Consider the following 23,241-nt stretch of genomic DNA (forward strand, 5'->3'; position numbering starts at 1 on the left):
AGCAAACTAACCCTAAAGCAAGCAGAGGAAGGAAATAACAAAGATTAGAGTGGAAACCAATGGAATGGCTAGAGGGTAAAAAAAAACCAGAAGACTAATGGGACCAAAATATTGGTTATGTGGGGAAAAAATCAACAAAATTGACAGACTTTTAGCAGGATTGACCAAGAAAAAGAGAAGATTCAAGTTACTAAAATGAGAAATGAAAGAGTAGTCTTTACTATTGAACTAACAGAAATAAAAAAGCATTATAAAGGAATATTGTGAACAATTCTATGCTAATAACTCAGATGGAATGGACAAATTTTTAGAAAGACACAATAAAGGGTTGCCTGGGTGGCTCAGTCTGTTAAGCGTCTGACTCTTGATTTTGGCTCAGGTCATGACTTCATGGTTTGTGAGTTTGAGCTCTGAGTTAGGCTCTGCGTGGAAAGTGAGGAGCCTTTTTAGGCTCCCTCTCTCTCTCTACCTCTTTCTCTCTGCCCCTCCCCTATTCACACGCACTCTCTCTCTCTCTCTCTCTCTCTCTCTCAAAATACATAAAACATAATAAAACTACTAAAAAAAAAACACATACCCATCACCTCCAAGTTTTCTCCCACCCTCTTTGTATTATTAATACTATTATTGCTATTTGTGACAAGAACACTTAACATAAGATCTACCCTCTTAGCAAATTTTTTTTTAAAGTAGGTTTTACACCCAACACAGAGCCCAGCTCAGGGCTTGAACTCATGACCCTGAGATCAAGACCTGAGGTGAGATCAAGAGTTGGACACTTAAGGGGCGCCTGGGTGGCGCAGTCGGTTAAGCGTCCGACTTCAGCCAGGTCACGATCTCGCGGTCCGGGAGTTCGAGCCCCGCGTCGGGCTCTGGGCTGATGGCTCAGAGCCTGGAGCTTGTTTCCGATTCTGTGTCTCCCTCTCTCTCTGCCCCTCCCCCGTTCATGCTCTGTCTCTCTCTGTCCCAAAAATAAATAAACGTTGAAAAAAAAATTAAAAAAAAAAAAAAGAGTTGGACACTTAACTGACTGAGCCACCCTGGCGCCCTGCTCTTAGCAAAATTTTAAGTATACTATACAGTATTGTTAACTGTAGGCAACTATGCTGTACTTTAGATCTCTTGAGTTTATTCACCTTGTATAATTGTAACTTTGTACCCTTTGACTAATACCTCCCTATTTTCCCCTCCCCCATCCCCCGGCGATCTCCCTTCCAGTCTTTGCTTCTGTGAGATAGACTGTTTTAGATTTCTCATATAAGTGGGATCATGTAGTATTTGTCCTTATGTGTCAGGCTTAATTCATTTAGCATAATGTCCTCCAAGTTTATTCATGTTATTGCAAACGGCAGGATTTTCTTTTTGAAGGCTGAATAATATTCCTGTGTGTATATGTGTGTGTGTGCACTTACCCACTACATATATATTCTTACTGAGCTCTTGATATATTCTGGATACAAGTCTTTGTCAGATACATGTATTATATTTTCTTCTACTCTGTGGTTTGTATTTTTACTTTAAATTTATGTGTGTATGTGTGTGTGTGTGTGTGTTTGTGTAAGAGAGGGAGAGAGAGCAAAAGAGAGAGATTGAAACTGAGATTTTCTTGTGTGTAGGCAATGCATCCAAATGGCAGAAAATACAGAAGATAACAAAATTTTATCTGGTGGTAAAGTGTCCCTTTTGCCCATCACCTCCCTTCCTCTGGCAGCTGGTTCCCCTCGGCAGAGGCAACTAATGTTACCAGTTTCTGGAGAAACTTTCTAGAGACCTATGTTACGTTTAAATATAAAAATGCATACATCGAATCTCTTTTAAAAACTCAAATGGTAGGGGTGCGTGGGTGGCTAAGTCAGTTAAGCCTCCGACTTCAGCTCAGGTCATGATCTCACGGTGCTTGAGTTTGAGCCCCACATGGCGCTCTCTGCTGTCAGTGCAGAGCCTGCTTCGGATCCTCTGCCTCCCTCTCTACCCCTCTTCTCTCTCTCTCTCTCTCTCTCTCTCTCTCTCTCTCTCTGTCTCTCTCTCTCTCTCTCTCTCTCAAAAATAAACATTTTTTAAAAATTAAAAAAAGTAAATAAAAACTCAAATAGTAGCATACTTTAGCAGTGTTTTGTATCTTGCTTTAAGCTTAGCTATAGATCTTGGAGATTGTTCCATATTGGGACATAAAGTTCTTTCTTCCCCTATCTTGCTCCTCTTTCAATGATGGCATAGCGTTCCATTTTTTCAGTGGGTTTAGCACTTAACACTCCCAGATAAGAAGTCTGTGCTGGTGATTCTTTTTCTTCTTTACCTAATCTTCCACATATTTCTAGATTTTTCCTTCCTAAGTTTAGAAATTTCACCAGCCTGCTGCTATTTAGAGGTGTATTTTTCTTAGGTATTTCCCCTTGAAGCCCTTTCAATTTTACTGCTTTGTCTATGTCCTTTTCATTCTTCATTCCCCTTTTCAGGGAAAAGGACCGTCTGGATTTTAGTCTTTCCTTTTTGGGACTTCACTTTTTCTTGGCTCATTCTATCATTTATATTTTCAGTCTTTTGGGAGGATTCTTTGATTTGATCTTCTGAATGATGGATTCATTTTTTATTTCATTCCCTTCCAATATTTCTACTTCTCTATTTAAATTTAATCTCGCTTCCATTTGTTTTAGCGCTCGTTTTTGGACCTGCTCTCAGAATGTGATGTCCAAGATGAGGATGTTGACTTAGGGCAGGAACTGACCTCCTGTAGACTGGAGTGAGTGGAGTTTCTGGTCTGCACATGGGGGGCCTGCTGCTTCTATCTTCTTGGAGAGGCACATGCTGTTGCCTCACACAATGAGACTTTGTTCTTGTGCTGCCACTGGGGTGCGTATTTGTGTGGTCATACGTGTGTGTGTGTGTGTGTGTGTGTGTGTGTGTGTGTGTATAAACATGTCCATATGTATGCACAAGCAGTGCACAGAGACTCTATGGCCTTTGTCCTGACTGCAGTGATTGGGTGGGGAGGTAAGGAATGAGGTAAGGAGAGGATAGAGAAGAGACACTTGGAATTACTCTTGGTGGCTTTCCTGTCAGGGTGTGTGGCTGATAAAGGACAATAGGCTAGATGGACTACTCTTTTTTTTTTTTTTTAATGTTATTCACTTCTGAGAGAGGGAGAGAGAGAGCACTAGCGGGGGAGGGGCAGAGAGAGACGGAGACACAGAATCCGACTCAGGCTCCAGGCTCCAGCCTATCAGCACAGCGCCTGACGCGGGGCTCGAACCCATAAACCGTGAGCTCATGACCCGAGCCAAAGCCAGACACTCAACCAACTGAGCCACCCAGACGCCCCTAGATGGACTGCTCTTAATTGAGGAAGTGGGGCCAGAGTTGCCCTACAGATGGAGAATTTCACAGCTGATCCCAAAGTATGCCTCCTCCTTTCTTTATTTAAGTTGCACTTCATCATCCCCCCCAACCATCTCAGGGCCCGCTCCTGCTATGAGTCGCTGTCATTTCTGAATTGGGTTTTCTTCCCCAGGCCCTGTGCAGCGAGTCCCATCTCTTACTGTATCCCCCGGTTCCCACTGTGGCCCATTTTGGTTTTGGTTTCTCAACTCTGGCTAAGTTTGATTTTTCTGTGGGTTTGATCCTGTCTGCTGTACCTTTTACAGAAGCCCCTCAAAATTTTTTTTGACTGATGGCATACCTCCCTGTTTTATGGCTTTTTAAATGGATTTATTCTTTAAAAAAATTTTTTTTTACTTATCATTATTTTTACATAGGGTCCATGCCCAGCCCAGAGCCCATCGTGGGGCTTGCACTCATGACCCTGAGATTGAGACGTGAGCTGAGATCAAGAGTTGGATGCTTAACCGGCTAAGCCACCCAGACGCCCCCTAAATGAATTTATTCTTATTTTTATGTTTCTTTTGTCATTTCCTTGGGATCTGAGTGACACGAGCAGCAAATACAGGGCTCAGCCACCACCATTGTGGACTTAGTGTTCCTCATTACTTTCCACTGGCAGGGGTGTAATAACCCCTTTAATCAGTTTCTCTCCTTGTTTATTCTCTATCCACCAATTTTTAATGATAGCGGCAGCTACTAAATTGTTTGCTCTGTGCCATATATTATGTCGGAGCTGATTTAACTGTTCTTTCATTTTGTACCTCCTGTGTGCCACGCAGATATTATCCTGGTTATGCACTGCTGCTTAACAAACAACCCCAAAATGAAGTAGGTTAAAACACAAATTTATTCTTATCTCTTGCTGTTCTGTGAGTGGCCTGTCCTCAGCTATGTGGTTCCTGCTGGAAGTCTCTCATGTGGTCATCTGAGGGTTCAGCCGGACTGGATGCCTAAGATAATACACTTGTGGCTAGCAGTTGACTAGAGTGACATCTCTACGTGGCTTGGGCTGCTCAAAGTGTGGTAGACGGGTTCCTGGAGGACATGTCCCAAGAATGAGCATTCCAAGAGACAGGAAATGCAGCATCACTCCTGCACTGTTCTTTCGGTCAGAGCAAGCATAGGGTCCACGCAGATGGAACAGGGTGGGTTGATGGACTCCAGCTCTTGATGGGGAAGCAGCCGCCTCACGCTGCAGATAAGCATGTGGGATATGAATTGCCACAGGCACCATGCTGAGGTACCAAGATAACTGACACCAGGTCCATAGTTCCTCACACCTTAGGGTTCCGTGGCAGGAACAGGTAGGTAAACAGGCGATGATAGTGCGAAAGACAAGTGTTATGAAAGGGCGAGGCCCAGGGGCCCGTTGACCACATTGTGAGAGATATGTAACCCATACTGGGCAAGTGCCGGCAGACTGTGGATGGAGAGGTCGGTTGAGAAAGAACACATCTTACCAGGGATTTTTTTGGATCCGAGTCTTGAAGCACACATGGGCATTGGCTAGGTGGACAAGAAGGAAGAAGGCATCCCAGGACATATCCACACCATGCTTCTGTCTGAGATGTGCATAGCATTAAAAATGTTCTCACACTGCTTCAGCACAGCATTTGGCCAACTGCTGTTTGTGTCCTTTGCTTCCTTGGGTGATTTTGAGGGCTGTGTACTTTCCTGGGGCTTGAATTTCCATAGTGAGATGAAATACACTGGCTATCAAGATTACCGTCTGCCAATAGTCACAACTGACAGAGGAAAAGCACTTGGGACATTGAAGACAAATGGATGTGGGTGATGTCTCCTGCACTTTTGTCCTTGGCGTGAGTATCAGTGACACTTAGGTATGGCTGAAGGTTAAAGAAGGGGACATCGGTTCTGTTGTCAACATTTTCTCTGTAGCTAAGGCAGTTCAACCTGTCACAGATTCCCCTAAACCGAGTATTGTCATTCAGCCCATGCTCTCTCTTGTTGTTTACAAAAGCCTTCCTTGCTCTTTTGACTCTGAACAGAGCTTTGAAAAAGACATTTTATTTTGTAGTTGTCCTAAGTATTTTTTTAGTGCGGTATAGGAGAAACAGTGTGGCTTTAGAAGATTTTTAAAAGATTTTTTTAGGGTTTTTTTTTGCTGATGACTATTTATACATATACGTACATGTATATATACGGATATATACATGTACGTATATATATGTATATACGTACCTATATATATATACGCACATACGGATATATATATATATATTTTTTTTTCTGATACATAAACACACACACACACACACACACACACACACACACACACACACGTTTTATCCAAGTATAGTTGACACACAATGTTACATTAGTTTCAGGAATACAGCATGGTGATTTAACAAGTTTATACATTATGCTATGCTTAAGAAGTTTAGCCACCATCTGTCACCACACAACACCATTACAATACCACTGACTATTTTTCCTATGCTGTACCTTTCCCCTGTGACTTACTCATCTCTTAACTGGAAGCTGTATCTCCCACTCCCCTTCACTCATGTTACCCATGCCCCACCCCCTCCCTTCTGATAACCATCAATTTGTTTTCTGTATTTATGGATCTCTTTCTGCTTTTTGTTTGTTTATTTGTTTTGTTTCCTAGATACCACATGTGAGTGAAATCATATGATATTTGTCTTTGTCTGCCTTGTTTCACTTAGCATAATACTCTCTAGGTCCATCCATGTTGCCACAAATGGCAAGATCTCATTCTTTTTATGGCTGAATTAATATTCCATTGTATATACATATCATATTTTCTTTATCATTCATCTATGGATGGACATTTGGGTTGCTTCTATGTCTTGTAAATGCTATTGTAAATGATGCTGCAATAAACATGGTGTGTATATCTTTTTGAATTAGAGTTTTCATATTTTTGGGGTATACCAAGTAGTGGAATTTCTGGATCATATGGTATTTCTACTTTCAATTTTTTGAGGAACCTCCCCAGTGTTTTCCACAGTGGCTGTGTCAGTTTACATTCCCACCAACAGTGCATGAGTGTTTCTTTTTCTCTACATCCCTGCCAGCACGTGTTATTTCTTGTGGGTTTTGTTTTTTTCTTTTTTTTGATTTAAGCCATTCTGACAGGTGTGAGGTGGTATCTCATTGTGGTTTTGATTTGCATTTCCCTGATGATGAGTGATGTTGAGCATCTTTTTGTATGTCTGTTGGCCATCTGTATGTCTTCTTTGGAAAAATGCCTGTTTAGGTCCTCTGCCCATTTTTTAACTGGATTATTTGTTTTATCCAGAGGTAAAATTTTTTTAATCTTTGCCAATTCGATGGGAAAAATATCTAGTTTTCATTTTTGTTTTATTTGCTGTTGATACAGAGTAATTATTGTTATTGGTCATGTTTACATCCATTTGTCCGTTTTTGCATCAGGCTGTTTTTTTTAAGTTGATTTTCAAAAACCTTAATATGTTAAAGCAAACAACTTATGTTTATATATGGTCACATTCTTTTCCAAGTTTGCTATTATCTTTTCATATTTACTAGTTGTGTGTTTTTGATGTAGAGAAAAAAATATGTTCATCCCGTAGTCTTTTCCTTCACGGATTCTGCTTTTGGTTTTGGGCTTAGAAAGCCCCTCCCAAGCATAGGATTATATGTACTCTTCATGTAAGTCACGAATCATCAAACTAAGGCTAAGAGGTAAGATCTGGCCAGCCACCTGTTTTTGTACAGCCCATGAGTTAAGAACTTTTTTTTTTTTTGAAATAATTATAGAGTCATAGGAAGTTACCAAAAATGTCTAAGGAAGTCCCAGGTGCCCTTTAACCAGTTTCCTCCACAAATATCTTAGTAATACCAGGAAATTAACGTTGGTATAAATAATCCACAGAACTCATTCACATTCCCCAGTTTTACATGCACTCATTTGTGTGTAGGTGCATGTATATACTTCGTTCTGTGCACTTCTGCCACATGTGTAGGTATTTCCAACCAGGACCACCACAATCAAGATACAGACTGTTTCATTGCTACAAGGCTCCCTCCCGCTAGCCTTTTGTAGTCCTCCCCTATCCCTCACCCCTGACACCATCAGTCTTAAAAGTTGTTTTTACATTTTTATTTTTTTTTCAACGTTTTTTAAATTTATTTTTGGGACAGAGAGAGACAGAGCATGAACGGGGGAGGGGCAGAGAGAGAGGGAGACACAGAATCGGAAACAGGCTCCAGGCTCCAAGCCATCAGCCCAGAGCCTGACGCGGGGCTCGAACTCACGGACCGCGAGATCGTGACCTGGCTGAAGTCGGACGCTTAACCGACTGCGCCACCCAGGCACCCCAAAAGTTGTTTTTACATTTTTAAATGGCTGGGGGGAAATATGTATTTCATGATATGTGGAAATTAGTGAAATTCAAAATTCAGTGTCCAAGTCAAAAAAATTTTTTTTAACATTTATTCATTTTTTGAGAGAGAGTGAGTGGGGGAGGGGCAGAGAGAGAGGGAGACACAGAATCCCAAGCAGGCTCCAGGCTCTGAACTGACAGCACAGAGCTCGATGCAGGGCTCAAACTCAGGGACCGCGAGACCATGACCTGAGCCAAAGTCGGACGCTCAACTGACTGAGCCACCTGAGCACCCCCCAAGTAAAATTTTACTGGAAAATAGCCACACTCATTCATTTACCTACTGTCTATGGCTGCTTTTGGACTACGACAGCAGACTTGAGATATTGCAACAGACACTGTATGACCTGCAAAGCTGGAAACATTTACTATCTGGCCCTTCACAAAAAAAGTTTGCTGAACCTGATATAAATTGTCATATATAGGGCACCTGGGTGCCTCAGTCAGTTGAGTGTCTCTCTCTCTTTTTTTTTTTAATCAAAAAAATGTTTATTTATTTTTGAGGTAGAGGGAGAGTGAAAGCAGGGGATGGGGAGAGAGAGAGAGAGTGAGGGAGACCCAGAATCCAAAGGCTCTGGGCTCTGAGCTGTCAGCACAGAGCCCAATGTGGGGCTTGAACTCACAGGCCTTGAGACATGACCTGAGCCAAAGGCAGAAGTTTAACTGACTGAGCCACCCAGGCACCCTTGAGCACATCTGACTCTTGATTTTGGCTCAGGTCATGATCCCGGGATCGTGGCACTGAGCCCCACATTAGGCTCTGCCGAGCTTAAGATTCTCTCTTTCTCTCCCTCTGCCCCCTTCTCGTTCCCCCCAGCAAATGCTCTCTCTCTCTCACTCTTAAACTCTCTCAAAAAAAAGCCAAAACAAAACGAAACACAAAGTACCCTAAATCATCATATATTATTACTTTTTATGATATTTACTCCTGATATTTATTTTTGCCCTTGGTATTGGAGAAGGATATAACTTAATTGTTTTCTAAATGGCTAACCAAATTCTCCTTCAGTATTTATTGAATAATCTTTTCTTCTTTCATTATTTGAAGTTCCATAGTTACCATGTGTTAACTCAGATCCGTTCTGCCAATTTCAGGAATGACAGGGTGAATCATCAAGCTATTTGGGCAGGGTCTATGTTACCCCAGAGTTCTCTGGGGATGAGAAGCCCTTACTCCCTGCATTAACACTGAATGTTCAAGCCAGATGTGCCCATGCACAATGGTACCTAATCACTCAGGTGTATTTCTAAGTGCAGAAGCTGTGGTGGGGTCTTGTTTTATTTTTCTGGAGTCCATGGAGATCACTGACAGGCAGATGGAGCTGTTTGTTAGTGGGTTTTGTTCCTTTGTGTTGGCTCTCTCTGGAGCTGGCTGGCTCTTAAAATCCTTTGAGAGAAGTAGCTTCATTTATTTCTCTGACACTGGCGGATCAGGAATTATTTTTAAGAAATGACCTATGAAGGATTGCTTACCACCAGGTGCTGGTGCAGATGGCGAAGGCACATGTGGTGGTAGTGGGGGTCTCTTGTCCAGTAGGTGCCTATTTAATGAAATCTATGACACGGGGGTGGGTAGTGGAGGGCTATTAGCCTCTGCTGTGGACTCATGGAGCTGTGCCTCTGCCTTTTCCTGGCTGAGTGATCTTGGGCCCATCCTGTAACCTCCCTGGATCTGTTCTCTTATAGGAAAACAGGGATAATAAAGCTCACGTCCTTCTCCTTACCCCACCCCTGCGTTATTTTAAAGGTTAAATGAGTTATTTTAAGGGTTAAAGCTTGCATAGTGCCTGGCAGAGAGTATGAGCTTAAATTTCATTTCTTTACCTTCCCTGCATTTGACTTAGAGGTATTTGTGTAGGTGGCTGTGTCTCCAAGTCCTGTCATCTTTCTTAGCCCTAAGAGTTTGCTTTCTATTTGGGGGCTGTGTTTTGTGTCTGGGTCAACTCGTAGCCCAGGCTTCCATGGTGCTCAGTTGGCCACCTTTTGCCATCTGCCTAGGGTTGGTTCAGATGACCCGAGGTGTCCCTCTGGCCAGGTGTCAGAGCTGGGCCATGATGACAGCCTGTGGGCTGTTTGTCCATCTGGCCTCCTTAAACAGACAATGGCGTAAGGCTCCCCGTGGGAGTTCCTGCAGTGAGGGGTGCTGGCTTGCGACAGTGGAAAACTGACTTGGATCAGGTATCACTGAAGCAGGTGACCGGAGGTGAGTGGGAGGAATCCACCCAGGGAGGCAGCTCCCATGTGGGTAGGAATGTCAGGTACCTGGTGACCTTGGTCTGAGTCTTTGCTGAACAGTCATTTTGACAGGACTTGCCCTCTTGACCTCAGGTTGGGCTCCGAGGATTTAAGGGCAGCACGCAGGGCTGTTGAACTTGGGTTTCCTTGATTTTGCTAGAACTGCAGCAGTTTCTAATCCTCTGTAATTTACGTGTGTTTGAAACATGACACCCTGCCCCCTACCCCCGGCCCCCCCTAGTGTGGCCAGACTGATTTTCCTGCCTAGGAAACATTCCTCAGAGTATCTCCCTGGCCATCCAACCTTAGCGTTGGCTTCTCATCTGTCCTTTCCTTTCCATGGGCATCTACACCTGGTTCAAGTACCATTCGGAAGGGCGAGTGTGTCTGGGCAATTACAGCAGCTCCTGAACTGATTCCTCCCCGATCTCTTCTTTCTTTCCCTTCTTAATCCTTGTGCTTTTTCCAAGATCTTTTTTGTAAAACTTAACGTTCGATTGCCACGTTTCTGCTTAAACGCTTAGCTGTTGCCTACAGGGTGTACCTCAAATTCTTAAGCATGGTATTTAAGATCCCTCAGAGTCTGGAGCCAATCTGCCTTCCAGGCCCTGTTTCCTACCTGCGGCTCCCCCTGGACGGCTCATGACCACGTCCTGTCCACGATGATGTTCCCCAGCTGTGTCTTTGCACCTCACCCCTTGGCAAGTTCCATGCCAGAACGCCTTTCTCTTCCATTAAGTGGCTCTTCACTGTTTATACAGACATGTTCAAGCCTCTCCAGACAGCCTAGCCACCCGGACAGGGTGGTCTTGCCATTTTCCAGCAAACACTGGTGAATTTAAGTGGTTTTCTTGCAGCCACATAGCTATTAGGAGAGCTGGAGGGGTTTTTTTTTTTTTTTTTTAACATGTTTGTTTATTTTTGAGAGAGAGAGAGAGAGAGTGCAAACTGGGGAGGGGCAGAGAGAGGGAGACAGAGGATCAGCAGCAGGCTCCAGGCTGACAGCAGCGAGCCTGATGTGGGGCTCAAACTCACGAACCATGAGCTCATGACCCGAGCCGAAGTCGCTCAACTGACTGAACCACCCAGGTGCCCCAGGAGAGCTGGAGTTTTAAGCCAAGACTCCCACCATCCTACGAAGCCCAGGCGGACTGTCCTCTCTGAAGCCTTCCTCAGCAGGCAGAGTTACCGTCGTCGCTTTCCCTAAGACTGGAGCACGGTGGGGTTTCTCTGTAGTTCTGCATCGATCACATTCTATCCCATTGTTGTTTGTCCTGGGCCTGTGCCGCACCCCATGCTCCGCCCTAACACTCGATTCCTTAAGTAAATCCCTTCCCGACTTGCTTTCCCCTGCATCTAGGTAGTACCTGGCTCTTAGCGAAAACTCTGTGTTTATTTGGACAGATACATGAATGAATAGACTTTTCTTTCTATATCCTCTGATTCGTAGTGGAGTACAGTGCCGTGGTACTTAGGCTACTTGAATCCCCCATGTGTTGGAAAACATCTCTCTTTTGGTCTATAGAATAAAGAGAAAGTGATCTTTATTTTGCCCCATTCTGTCTGCTATCTCGTAGAGACAATCACGTTTTTTTTTGTTTTTTTTTTGTTTTTTTTTACTACTTGAAGAAGGATGCTTAAAGCATTTAATTATGTGTAAAAGAGGAATATGATCTTTAGCTAAGTTTTGTCAGACAACAGCTCTACCTAAGGAGTGGCTTTGAAGAAAGTGTGCTCTCCTTTAATCTATCAGCACCCCTCCCTTCCCTGCCCAGCAACCTTAGCTAAAAAAAATAGCAATCTTCACTTCGGACAGTTGACGTTCTTCCCTAGCATGTGTGAAGAGTAAAGAAAGACGTCTTGAGAAATCGTTGCTGTTTCTCGATCTCTTGCATATTGGCTTCAGGACAGGCCTCCCTGCCTCTCTGTGTAGATGGATATCCCACAGCCATTGCCACGCTGCCACATGGGAACCACCCACATCCGACCTTTTGTCCTCGTTGTAGGCTTATAAGGTCATGAGATGTTTTTCCTCATTCTTTCCTTGACTTTTTTCCTTCCTCTGTTTCTGTCCCCCTGCTGCTACCTGGAGGGCTTATTTCTGCCTCTGAGCTGGGAACACCCACGTAAGAGGGCCAGTTGACCTTGGTAAAGCCCTCTTCTTGGATGCCCCTCTTTCCTGTCATTTTTCTGCTTTCCTTGTCTGGTTACTTAGTTGCAAAACTCTTTTGAGCTGTTTTGGTTTAGGATGTTCTATTCCTGCTTTTTCTTTTACTGTTCAGACTGTGATCAGACTCTCAGTTATTGAGTGCTTTTTTCTATGCCAGTGAATCAATTAACCTTGGGAATTAAAAGAAATCCCTCACATCCGGTGTGAGTCACGTCAGCAGGAATGTGGGAATTAGATCTGGAGCAGCCAGGTGGATCTCAAGTCTGGAAATGCATTTGCACTTTGGGGTAAGGGCCGGACACACTTAAGCCTTCTCAAAGGGATGCTGTGGGGAAACCTTTTCTCAGGCTTTGAAGAGTTCCACAGAAAAAGTTTTTAGCTCCTTTGTGGTAAAGTGCAGATTCCTGAATCAAAACGACCGTGCTGAATGCCACAAAAGTCGTATTGAGAGAATACTATGTATGCATCCTGTACAAGGAGAAAAACAATGAGGTAAAAACTTTTTTTGGGGGGGCGCCTGAGCAGCTCAGTCTGTTAAGTGTCTGACCTCGGCTCAGGTCACGATCTCACAGCTCGTGAGTTCGAGCCCTGCGTCAGGCTTGATGCGGACAGCTCAGAGCCTGGAGCCTGCTTTGGATTCTGTGTCTCTCTCTCTCTCTGCCCCTCCCCTGCTCACATTCTGTGTCTCTCTCAAGTATAAATAAACATCTTTTTTAAAACACATTTTTTCAGCAAGCGTGACCTATTTGAATATAGTCACATAGTTCTTTCTAATTTAACAAATTCTCGTCTCAGATTAGTTTTAGGTTTGGGTTGAGGGTTTAAGAATATCTCCACCCCCAAAAGTAGGGTATATGGGTCACAAGTCATGGCATGTGAGGGTACTTTACAAGATGGCAGTTTGAAGTTGGGGAGCTCATGGAAGTTGAAATGTACTTCTGTTTCCTCTTTTTAATTTAAGGAGTTTAGAATCCACAGTGCTTATTATTTCCCCGTGGGTATTTTGGGGACTCTAAAAATGGTAGGTTCTCTCTGAAGGAGGATTCAAGTTCCCATGTGCACACACAGAAATTTGCACATAAATTTTTGGCATGCGGTGCTTATGAATTCCTGAGAAAGAGTCCCTGTTAGAGAGGAATGGTATACTTGAAGTAAATTTTGAGGCAAGGACACTTTTAGTTTTACTAAATGTGCAAGGCTTTTTTTTTTCTTTAAAGATTCTATTTTTTAAGTCCTCTCTACACCCAACATGGGGCTCGAACACACAACCCCGAGATCAAGAATCACATGCCTCACTGGCTGAGCCAGCCAGGAGCCCCAGTGTGCTAGGCTTTTTTTTTTTTTTTTAATTTTTTTTTTTTCAACGTTTATTTATTTTTGGGACAGAGAGAGACAGAGCATGAACGGGGGAGGGGCAGAGAGAGAGGGAGACACAGAATCAGAAACAGGCTCCAGGCTTTGAGCCATCAGCCCAGAGCCCGACGGGGGGCTCGAACTCACAGACCGCGAGATCGTGACCTGGCTGAAGTCGGACGCTTAACCGACTGCGCCACCCAGGCGCCCCTTTTTTTTGTTTTTTTTTTAATTTTTTTTTTCAACGTTTATTTATTTTTGGGACAGGCTAGGCTTTTTTTTTTAAGCATAGTCGAGGGGTGCGGGCGGTAAGCGAGGACTGCACAGTAGCCCCCTGGCACTTGCTGTTGGTAGTTGAGTCCTGCCTTGTTCTGCTTCTCACTTGAAAGGTTGTTGCCTTTGAAAATGTTTGGTCTGGAAAGACGGTTAATCAACAAGTATTTGGCCACCTAGTACATATTCAGCTATGTATAGTATATTGTTTCCTCCAAGTCCTTGTTCTGAAAACCAAAAATGCCCCTTCTTTATTTAAAAAAAATTTTTTTTTTCAACGTTTATTTATTTTTGGGACAGAGAGAGACAGAGCATGAACGGGGGAGAGGCAGAGGGAGAGGGAGTCACAGAATCGGAAACAGGCTCCAGGCTCTGAGCCATCAGCCCAGAGCCTGACACGGGGCTCGAACTCCCGACCGCGAGATCGTGACCTGGCTGAAGTCGGACGCTTAACCGACTGCGCCACCCAGGCGCCCCAAATGCCCCTTCTTTAAATTTTAACTTGTTCCATCGAATACGGAGCGCATCCAGATGTGTAGTACTGTGTCACATGGTAGCACGAAAATGTGAAAATCAGAACCAGGTTTTTGTTTTTGTTTTTAAAGATTCTATTCTTACGTAATCTGTACACCCAGCATGGGGCTTGAACCCACAACTCTGCCGACTGAGCCAGCCAGGTGCCCCTAGACCCAGGTTTTGTAAGATGAATGAATGGTACAGTTAAGAGATATTCGCGAAGGATGGGAAAGAACCAACATTTATTGAGGGGTTCTTCTAGGCACGTTATGGTTTTTCTTTAATATGTACACCCTCCATGTCTAGATGGAGACATGGGGGCTCAGAGAGATTGGGTGCCTTACCCCAGGCCTGGCACGGAGCAAAGCCAGAATGCAAGCCCGGTCATTTGGACTCTAAGCCCAGATCTTCCTTCTTTGCTTCTTTTGTTACAGGTCAAAGTGGAAGGAGTGGGTTTGGGTAGGAAGAACGTATAAAGGAGGACCTGAGACAGTATCATAGTAGATTAACTTCCTGATCTTTATGAAATGTCACTTATCCTCTGTTGATTACCAATCATAATGTAAGTTTTTCTCAATTGATCTTTTTTCTGCTTGTCTACATCACTCACCTTCTTATGCAAGATACAAGGAGGAAGCATCTAGGTTGTGTAGCACAACCCTAGAATAGAGACCAAAGACCTGGATTCCTGGCATTTCCACTTACATGACCTCATGCATGCCACTTCTAAGGCTTTTCTTATATCTGACTCAGACAACTTGGATGGCCTCTGAGGGGTTCTATGCCCCAGACCCTTGTGTAATTTGGTGCAGAAACGTCAGTGGGGGAATGTCTTTACCTAGCTTTTAATTGATAGAGTAGGTCAAGATGGGCAAAAAAGAGCAGGTTTTTAGGGAGAGTCACATTTTCTTTGAATATGTGCTTTTTGGGGAGATTTAATCCACATTTTGATTTTATTTATTAATTATTATTATTATTATTTTAAGTAGGCTTCATGCCCAACGTGGAACCCAACACAGGGCTTGAACTCACCACCCTGATATCAAGACCTGAGCCAAGATCAAGAGTCAGACACTTAAATGACTGAGCCACCCAGTCAGTTTAACCCACACTTTTAGAAAGCTGTCTTCCTGGGTTTTTGAGTCCTCCAGATGGCCTGCACATACCTGGCTAGCAATAGAGGCAAAACCTTTGTGTTATGAGTCATAGTAACCATCCAGTTAGGGACAGACTTTTGAAAATACCTCTCCTCCTTCAAGGGTTGTGATTTCTCAGCTTGGTCTCCCACAGCTTTGTTTTGCCTGTGGGCAAATTCACTGTTCTCCTTCTCACGTTGCCCCAACATCCTTTGTCCCCCTCCTTTGTTTGCATTAGGACTCATATTGCCTTGCACCTGTAGAGGTTCTCATGCCCCTTCACCCAGCTGGATTGAGTCCTTGAAACACTTTTAAAGTGTTTGGTGGCCCTTTTGTTTTTGTGTGGTAGCTCTGCATCAGCACTTGAGCTAATGTGTGTTAGGTGTTCAATATGTGGTTGAAACGGAGTTTCCTCCTTAGAAGGAATGAAAAGGGGTCATGTTTAAATTCATCTGAGGATGGGAGAAAAACCCTTGCTCCTAAGAATCACAAGAATGTCTGGAGAAGTGGTTGTTAGTCTGGAGATTTTTAGAAAAAGCATTGGAATCTTAGCCAAAGAATGTAGACCTGTGCTCCTTCATTTGGGCTTCACTGTGTTCTCGTTGGAGGCCTTCTTTTGCATGAAGCCAGTCGGTGGATTTTACTTGAAGGGCAGGTTTTCTGATAGAAAATCTAGGCAAATATTTTCAGTTTCTGAACAGCTTTATTAATCTACAAATAAAGCTTTGAAACAGGTGATTTCTTTTTCTTCTTTCTTTCTTTCTTTCTTTCTTTCTTTCTTTCTTTCTTTCTTTCCTTCCTTCCTTCCTTCCTTCCTTCCTTCCTTCCTTCCTCCCTCCCTCCCTCCTTCCCTTCCTTCCTTCCTTCCTTCCTTCCTTCCTTCCTTCCTTCCTTCCTTTCAAGAGTGCACACACTCAAGCAGGGGAGGGGCAGAGGGAGAGGGGGAAAGAATCCCAAGCAGGCTCCATACCCAGTGCTGAGCCTGGCATGGGGCTTGGTCCCAAGACCGTGAGATCATAATGTGAGCAGAAATCAAGAGTCCCATACTTAACTGACTGAGCCACCCTGGCATCCTGAAACAGGTAGTTTCTTAAACCATGTCTAAAGAAGAGTCTTTACCTCATAAGAAATGGTCCAGGGGCATCTTGATGGCTCCGTTGGTTGAGCATCCGACTTTTTTTTTTTTTTTAATGTTTATTTATTTTTGAGAGAGAGACAGAGACAGAGTGCAAGCAGGGGAGGGTCAGAGAGAGAGACACACAGAATTCGAAGCAGGCTCCAGGCTCTAAGATATCAGTATAGGAGCCTGATGTGGGGTGTGAACCCACGAGCCATGAGATCATGACCTGAGCTGAAGTCAGATGCTTAACCAACTGAGCCACCCAGGCACCCCTGACTCTTGGTCTCAGCTCAGGTCATGATCCCAGGGTTGTGGGATTGAAGCCTGAGTCAGGCTCTGAGAGCCTGCTTAAGATTCTCTCTCTCTGTGCCACTCTGTCCTTCCCCCCTTCTCTAAAATAAAAGAAGAAAAGGAAGGAAGGAAGGAAGGAAGGAAGGAAGGAAGGAAGGAAGGAAGGAAGGAAGGAAGGAAAGAAGGGAGGGAGGGAGGAAGGAAGGAAGGAAGGAAGGAAGAAAGGAAGGAAGGAAGGAAGGAAGGAAAGGAAAGAAAGGAAGAAAAAGAAACTGTCAAGAATCCAAAGCTAGAAAAGGTAAGATGTTCAGGGAAGATGCCAACCTAGAAACTGCAGACTTGTGGGTCTTGGGAACTTGGAGATACTTGTGCAAGCAACCTTGAGGTTTTGGAGAATATTTGTGATAGGGTTTCCAGGGCACAGAGTAGGAAGGAAGGAGGACTGAGCTTCCTGCTAATAAGCAAGTAGGGTCCTGGAACTTAGGAAATAGAGTTAAGATGTATTTGAATAACTCTACGAGAAAAAAAAAAAAGATATGTTTCTACATCTTAAAGTTTCATATTGTTCATCTCACTATTCCATATCTAGATTTAAAAAAATTATATAGGAATTTGTATAATTATATGTATTAGTCAGCCTTGCTGTGGTAGTAACTCCAAAAATTCAAAGGTTTGCAGCAAACATTATTAATTTCTAGGTTACGGTATGTGTCGGTGGGTATGAGTCAGTCACTATGGCTCTTGTCCACAAGTATTCCATTCTGAAGGAGCAGCCCCAGTTGGGTCATGCCAGTTTCAGGGCAGAGGAGAGAGAACAAGAGAGCTGGTGGAAACATGCAGCGGCTCTAATAGTGTCTGCTCCCATCTGGTATGTGTGTCACATTTGCTCATGTGCCATTGGTCGGAGCAAGTCACATAGCCAAACCAGAAGGCAGTGGGGTGGAGATGTGCCCTCCCTGTGGGCAGTCACCTGGCAATGGTAAGAATGTATAGTCCTCTTTTTTTTTTTTTTTTAAATTTTTTAAATGTTTTATTTAGAGACAGAGAGAGACAGAGTATGAGCAGGGGAGGGGCAGAGAGAGAGGGACACGCAGAATCCAAAGCAGGCTCCAGGCTCTGACCACAGAGCCTGATGCGGGGCTCGAACTCACGGGCTATGAGACCTGAGCTGAAGTCAGACGCTTAACCGACTGAGCCACCCAGACGCCCCGTACAGGAAGGAAGTTAATAACTGCAAATGATAATGCCATCTACCATATAGTTCATGTCCTCTCCTTTGTCCCTGAACACTGTTTAGTTCAGTACTTTACAGCAATTCAGATTGATCATTTTAAAATGTTTTAAATACATTTTCTCTCTGTTATGGTTATTAAAATTTCGTATAATTTTGGGGGAAACTGACCTCTTGCCAGGGAGTGATATGATGGATCACTGCATGTTTTTAAGTATTTAAAAAAATTTTTTTTAACGTTTATTTGTTATTGAGAGACAGAGAGACACAGAGCGTGAGCAGGGGAGGGGTAGAGAGAGGGGGAGACATAGAATCTGAAGCAGGCTCCAGCCTCTGAGCTGTCAGCACAGAGCCCGACACGGGGCTCGAACTGACAAACTGCGAGATCATGACCTGAGCTGAAGTCGGTCGCTTAACCAACTGAGCTTAAGTATTCTTAAGTATTCTTTTTAAATACTTCAGTACGTGGAGCTCTAGTGTATGTGCATCACTGCATTAGCTAGAGTCTCCAGAACAATTTGAATAATGGGGTAATATTAGGTATCAGAATCTTGTTTCTGAATTTAGTAGACAGGCCTTTAATGTTTCATATTGTTTGTTGCTTTCCAAATATTATTGAGATCTGATTCATGTACCCTAAAATCACCATCTTAAAGTATACAGTTGAGTGGTTTTTAGTGTATTCACAGCATTGTGCACACATCATTACTGTCTAATTCCAGAATATTTTTGTGACCCTCAAAAGAAGTCCTATACTCATCAAACATCCGATTCCCTGTTCTCCCTTCCCTCAAGCCCCTGGCCACCAAAAATCTGTTTTCTATCTCTAAGGATTTGTCTGTTTTGGACATTTCCCATGAATAGAATGATATGTGTGGTCTTTGATGTCTGGCTTCTTTCACGGAATGTTTTCAAGGTTCATTGTTGATGTTTTCTGATATAAACTCTTAAAAATATTTAGGAGCTTTATTTATTTATTTTTTGTTTCTCCCCTACCCCTCCGCATTCTCTTTAAAAGTCTCATCATATCCAGCCTGGTTCCTGGAAAAATCTGTCGTGGAACCAGTATTGTTTTTGTTTCTTAAACAAATTTTATGTATTTGTTTTAAAAATTCCAGTATAATTAGGGGTGCCTGGGTGGCTCAGTAGGTTAAGTGCTGGCTTCAGCTCAGGTCATGATCTCGCGGTTCATGGGTTCGAGCTTTGCATCAGGCTCTGGGCTGACAGCTCAGAGCCTGGAGCCCACTTCAGATTCTATGTCTCCCTCTCTTTGCCCCTCCCCCGCTCATGCTCTGTCTCTCTCTCTCAAAAATAAATAAACACTAAATTTTTTTTAAATTCCAGTATAATTAGCATACAGTGTTATATTAGTTTCAGGCATATAATATAATGATCCAACAATTCCATACATTACTCAGTGCTCATCATGATAAGAGTACTCTTAATCCCTTCACCTGTTTCACCCATCCCTCTTTCACCTCCTCTCTGGCAACCACCAGTTTTTTCTCTGTATTTGAGAGTCTGGTTTTTGTTTCCCTTTTTTTTCTTTTTTTTCTTTCTTAAATTCCACATATGAGTGAAATCATATGCTATTTGTCTTTTTCTGACTGACTTATTTCACTTGACATTGTACCCTCAGGATCCATCCATGTTGTTCCAAATGGCAAGATTTCATTATTTTTTATGGCTGATATTCCATTTTATATATATATATATATTCCATTATATATATATATTCCATTATATATATATATATATATATATATATATATAATCTTTTTTTTTAATATTTATTTTGGGAGAGAGAGCGAGAGAGCGCACAGGCAGGGGAAGGGCAGAGAGATAGGGAGAGAGGTAATCCTAAGCAGGCTCTGCACTTAGCAGGCGGAGCCTGACGCTGGGCTCACTCCCATGACAGCGAGATCATGACCTGAGCTGATATCGACAGTCATATGCTTAACCCTCGGAGCCATGCAAGTGCCCCTACACCACATCTTCTTTATCTGTTCATCTGTGGGTAGACTTGGGTTGCTTCCATATCTTGGCTGTTGTAAATAATGCTGCTATAAACAGTAGGGTGCAAATATCTTTTAAAATTTAGTGTTTTCATATTTCTTTGGTAAATACCTAGTAGTGGAATTACTGGGTCATATGGTAATTCTTTTTTTAATTTTTTGAGGACCCTCCCTACTGGTTTCCACAGTGGCTGCACCAGTTTGCATTCTCATTAAGAATGCAACAGTTCCTTTTTCTCCACATCCTCCCAACGCTTGTTGTTTCCTGTGTTCTTGAGTTTAGCCATTCTGTCAGGTGTGAAGTGATTATCTCATTATGGTTTTGTTTGCCTTTCCCCAACGATGAGTGACATTGAACATCTTTTCATGTGTCTGTTGGCCAAACAGAGATTACGTCAAAGAGATTACTGCCAATGTTTTTCTTCTAGGAATTTTATGGTTTTAGGTCTCACATTAGTCCATCTTGAGTTTATTTTTTGTGTATGGTGTAAGAAAATGGTCCAGTTTTGTTCTTTTGTATGTAGCTGTCCAGTTTTTCCAACACCGTTTGTTGAAGAAGCTGTCTTTTTCCCATTGCGTGTTCTTGACTCCTTTGTCGTAGATTAATTGACCATATAATTATGGGTTTGTTTCTGGACTGTAGATTTTGATCCACTGATGTGTCTGTTTTTGTGCCGCTACCATACCATTTTGATTACTAGGGCTTTGTTGTACAGCCTCAAATCTGGGATTGTGATACCTCCAGCTTTGTTCTTCTTCAAGATCGCTTTGGCTATTTGGAGTCTTTGTGGTTCCATACAAATTTTAGGCTTATTTGTTCTAGTTCTGTGAGAAATGCTATTGTTATTTTGATAGAGATTGTATTAGATATGTAGGTTGTTTGGGTGGTGTGGACATTTTGACAGTATTTGTTCTCCCAGTCCATGAACATGGAATATTTTTTATGTGTGTCATCTTCAGTTTCTTTCATCAATGTTTTATGGTTTTCAGATTATAAGTCTTTTGCCTCCTTCGTTAAGTTTATTCCTAGGTATTTTATTATTTTTGATGCAATTGTAAATGGTATTATTTCCTTAATTTCTCTTTCCTGCTACTTCATTATTAGTGTACAGAAATTCAACTGCAAAGAAGTTTCACTTGTTTGCTTTTACTTTGAGCTTGTTTGCTTTACGTTTGAACTTTACTTTTATTTCTTAATTTTACTTTGAGATTTTATTGGAATGGCTGATACCAGTTCATTACCAATGAGTGATACCAATAAGGACATGATTATATTCAACAATGATTATGTGATCAGTTAACATAATAAATTACATTAATAGATTTCCTAATGTTAAATTACTCTTGATTTCCTAGAATATATTTGACTTGATCCTGATATATTCTTCTTTTTTAAAAAAATTTTTGTATGTGAATATGCTTGTTTTAATTGAGTTTTACTTATTTTAGTTTATTTTAAAAAACGTTTATTTATTTTGAGAGAGATTGAGAGCATGCGAGCAAGGGAGAGGTAGAGAGAGAGGGAGAGAGAGAGAGAATCCCAAGCAGACTCCATTCGCAGCACAGAGCCCAACATGAGGCTCTATCTCATGAAATGAGATCATGACCTGAACCAAAATCAAGAGTCAGATGCTTAACCAGCTGAGCCACCGAGACACCCTGATATATTCTTCTTTTTAAAAATTCTTTTTTTTAAAAAATGTTTGTTTATTTTTGAGAGAGCATGAGGGGAAAGGGACAAAGAGAGAGAGAGGAACAGAGGATATAAAGCAGGCTCTGCACTGACAGCAGTGAGCCTGACACGGGGCTCAAACTCACAAGCTATGAGATCATGACCCGAGCCGAAGTTAGATGCTCAACTGACTGAGCCACCCAGGTGCCCCTAAAAATTCTTTTAATATACCACTTGCTGTTACTTTATTGACATGTTTACACTTCTATCTAATTTCCTTTTCTGTACTGGTATTTTGATATCAGATATAGTTAATCCTTATAAAATGATTTAAAAGGTTTATTATTTCTTTAAAAATTTTTAAAGTTATTTATTTTTAATTTTATTAATGTTTACTTATTTCAGAAGTGGGAAGGGGCACAGGGAGGGAGACACAGAATCCAAAGCAGGCTCCAGGCTCTGAGCTGTCAGCACAGAGCCTGACGCGGGGCTCGAACCCACAAACTGTGAGATGATGACCTGAGCTGAAGTCGGACGCTTAACCGACTGAGCCACCCAGGTGCCCCAATATTTATTTATTTTGAGAGAGAGGGAGAGAGCACGAGCAGGGGAGGGAAAGAGAGAGGGGGAAAGAGAGGATCCCAAGCAGGCTCCATGCTGACAGCATGCGGGGCTTGATTCCATGAGCTGTGATATCATGACCTGAGCCAAAATCAAGAGTTAGATGCTTTAAATGACTTAGCCACCCAGGCACCCCTCTCCATTTTTTAAAAGTATGTGTCTTAGAGTAATTGGATAAAACAGAACTTGCTCCTTGAGTTTCGGTGGAGCTTAGCTGTACAACCATGGGGCTTAGCTTACCTTTCAGTAAACGTTCTGTGACAGCAGTTCTGTGGTTATTTAGATTTTCTACCTCAACTAAATTTCATTTTGGCCATGTATTTTCCTGCAAAGGTATCTATCTCATCTAGACTTGCAAGTTCATTGGCATAGTTTTTCACAGCATATCCTTGTAATTTATTTTTTTATTAAAAAAATTTTTTTTAACGTTTATTTATTTTTGAGACAGAGAGACAGAGCATGAACGGGGGAGGGGCAGAGAGAGAGGGAGACACAGAATTGGAAGCAGGCTCCAGGCTCTGAGCCATCAGCCCAGAGCCCGACGCGGGGCTCGAACTCACGGACCGCGAGATTGTGACCTGAGCTGAAGTTGGACGCTTAACCGACCGAGCCACTCAGGTGCCCCTATCCTTGTAATTTATAATCATGCAAAGAGGTAATAGTTACTGCCTCTTCCTCTCCCTACCCCACCACTGTATATTGATCAGACTTCCTAAATTTTACTTGATCTAATTCATCTTTTAGAAGAAATATATTCTGGTTTGGCTTGTAATATTTACTCTTTTCTGTTTTCAGTTTATACTTTAGCTTCTTTATTCCCTCTTCCAGTTTTGACTTTT

The 23,241-nt window shown here is 42.5% G+C and overlaps 1 protein-coding gene across 6 annotated transcripts in view; it reads left to right on the forward strand.

Annotated features, from left to right (window-relative positions):
• The window catches only part of SNX30 (sorting nexin family member 30), a 118,615-nt gene that overhangs the window by 23,526 nt on the left and 71,848 nt on the right, over nucleotides 1–23,241 (forward strand). The window contains exon 1 of one of the 6 annotated variants that reach the window (XM_045043954.1): nucleotides 17,110–17,842. The exons of the other annotated variants lie outside the window; for them this stretch is intronic. Coding sequence (XP_044899889.1) covers nucleotides 17,598–17,842 — 245 coding nt within the window. The 5' untranslated portion in view covers nucleotides 17,110–17,597. Of the gene's footprint in view, nucleotides 1–17,109; nucleotides 17,843–23,241 lie in introns of those variants that run through there. 6 annotated transcript variants of the gene reach the window in all.

The sequence above is a fragment of the Felis catus genome, chromosome D4 (genome assembly GCF_018350175.1).
Source record: "Felis catus isolate Fca126 chromosome D4, F.catus_Fca126_mat1.0, whole genome shotgun sequence".
In the NCBI taxonomy this organism is placed as follows: Eukaryota; Metazoa; Chordata; class Mammalia; order Carnivora; family Felidae; genus Felis; species Felis catus.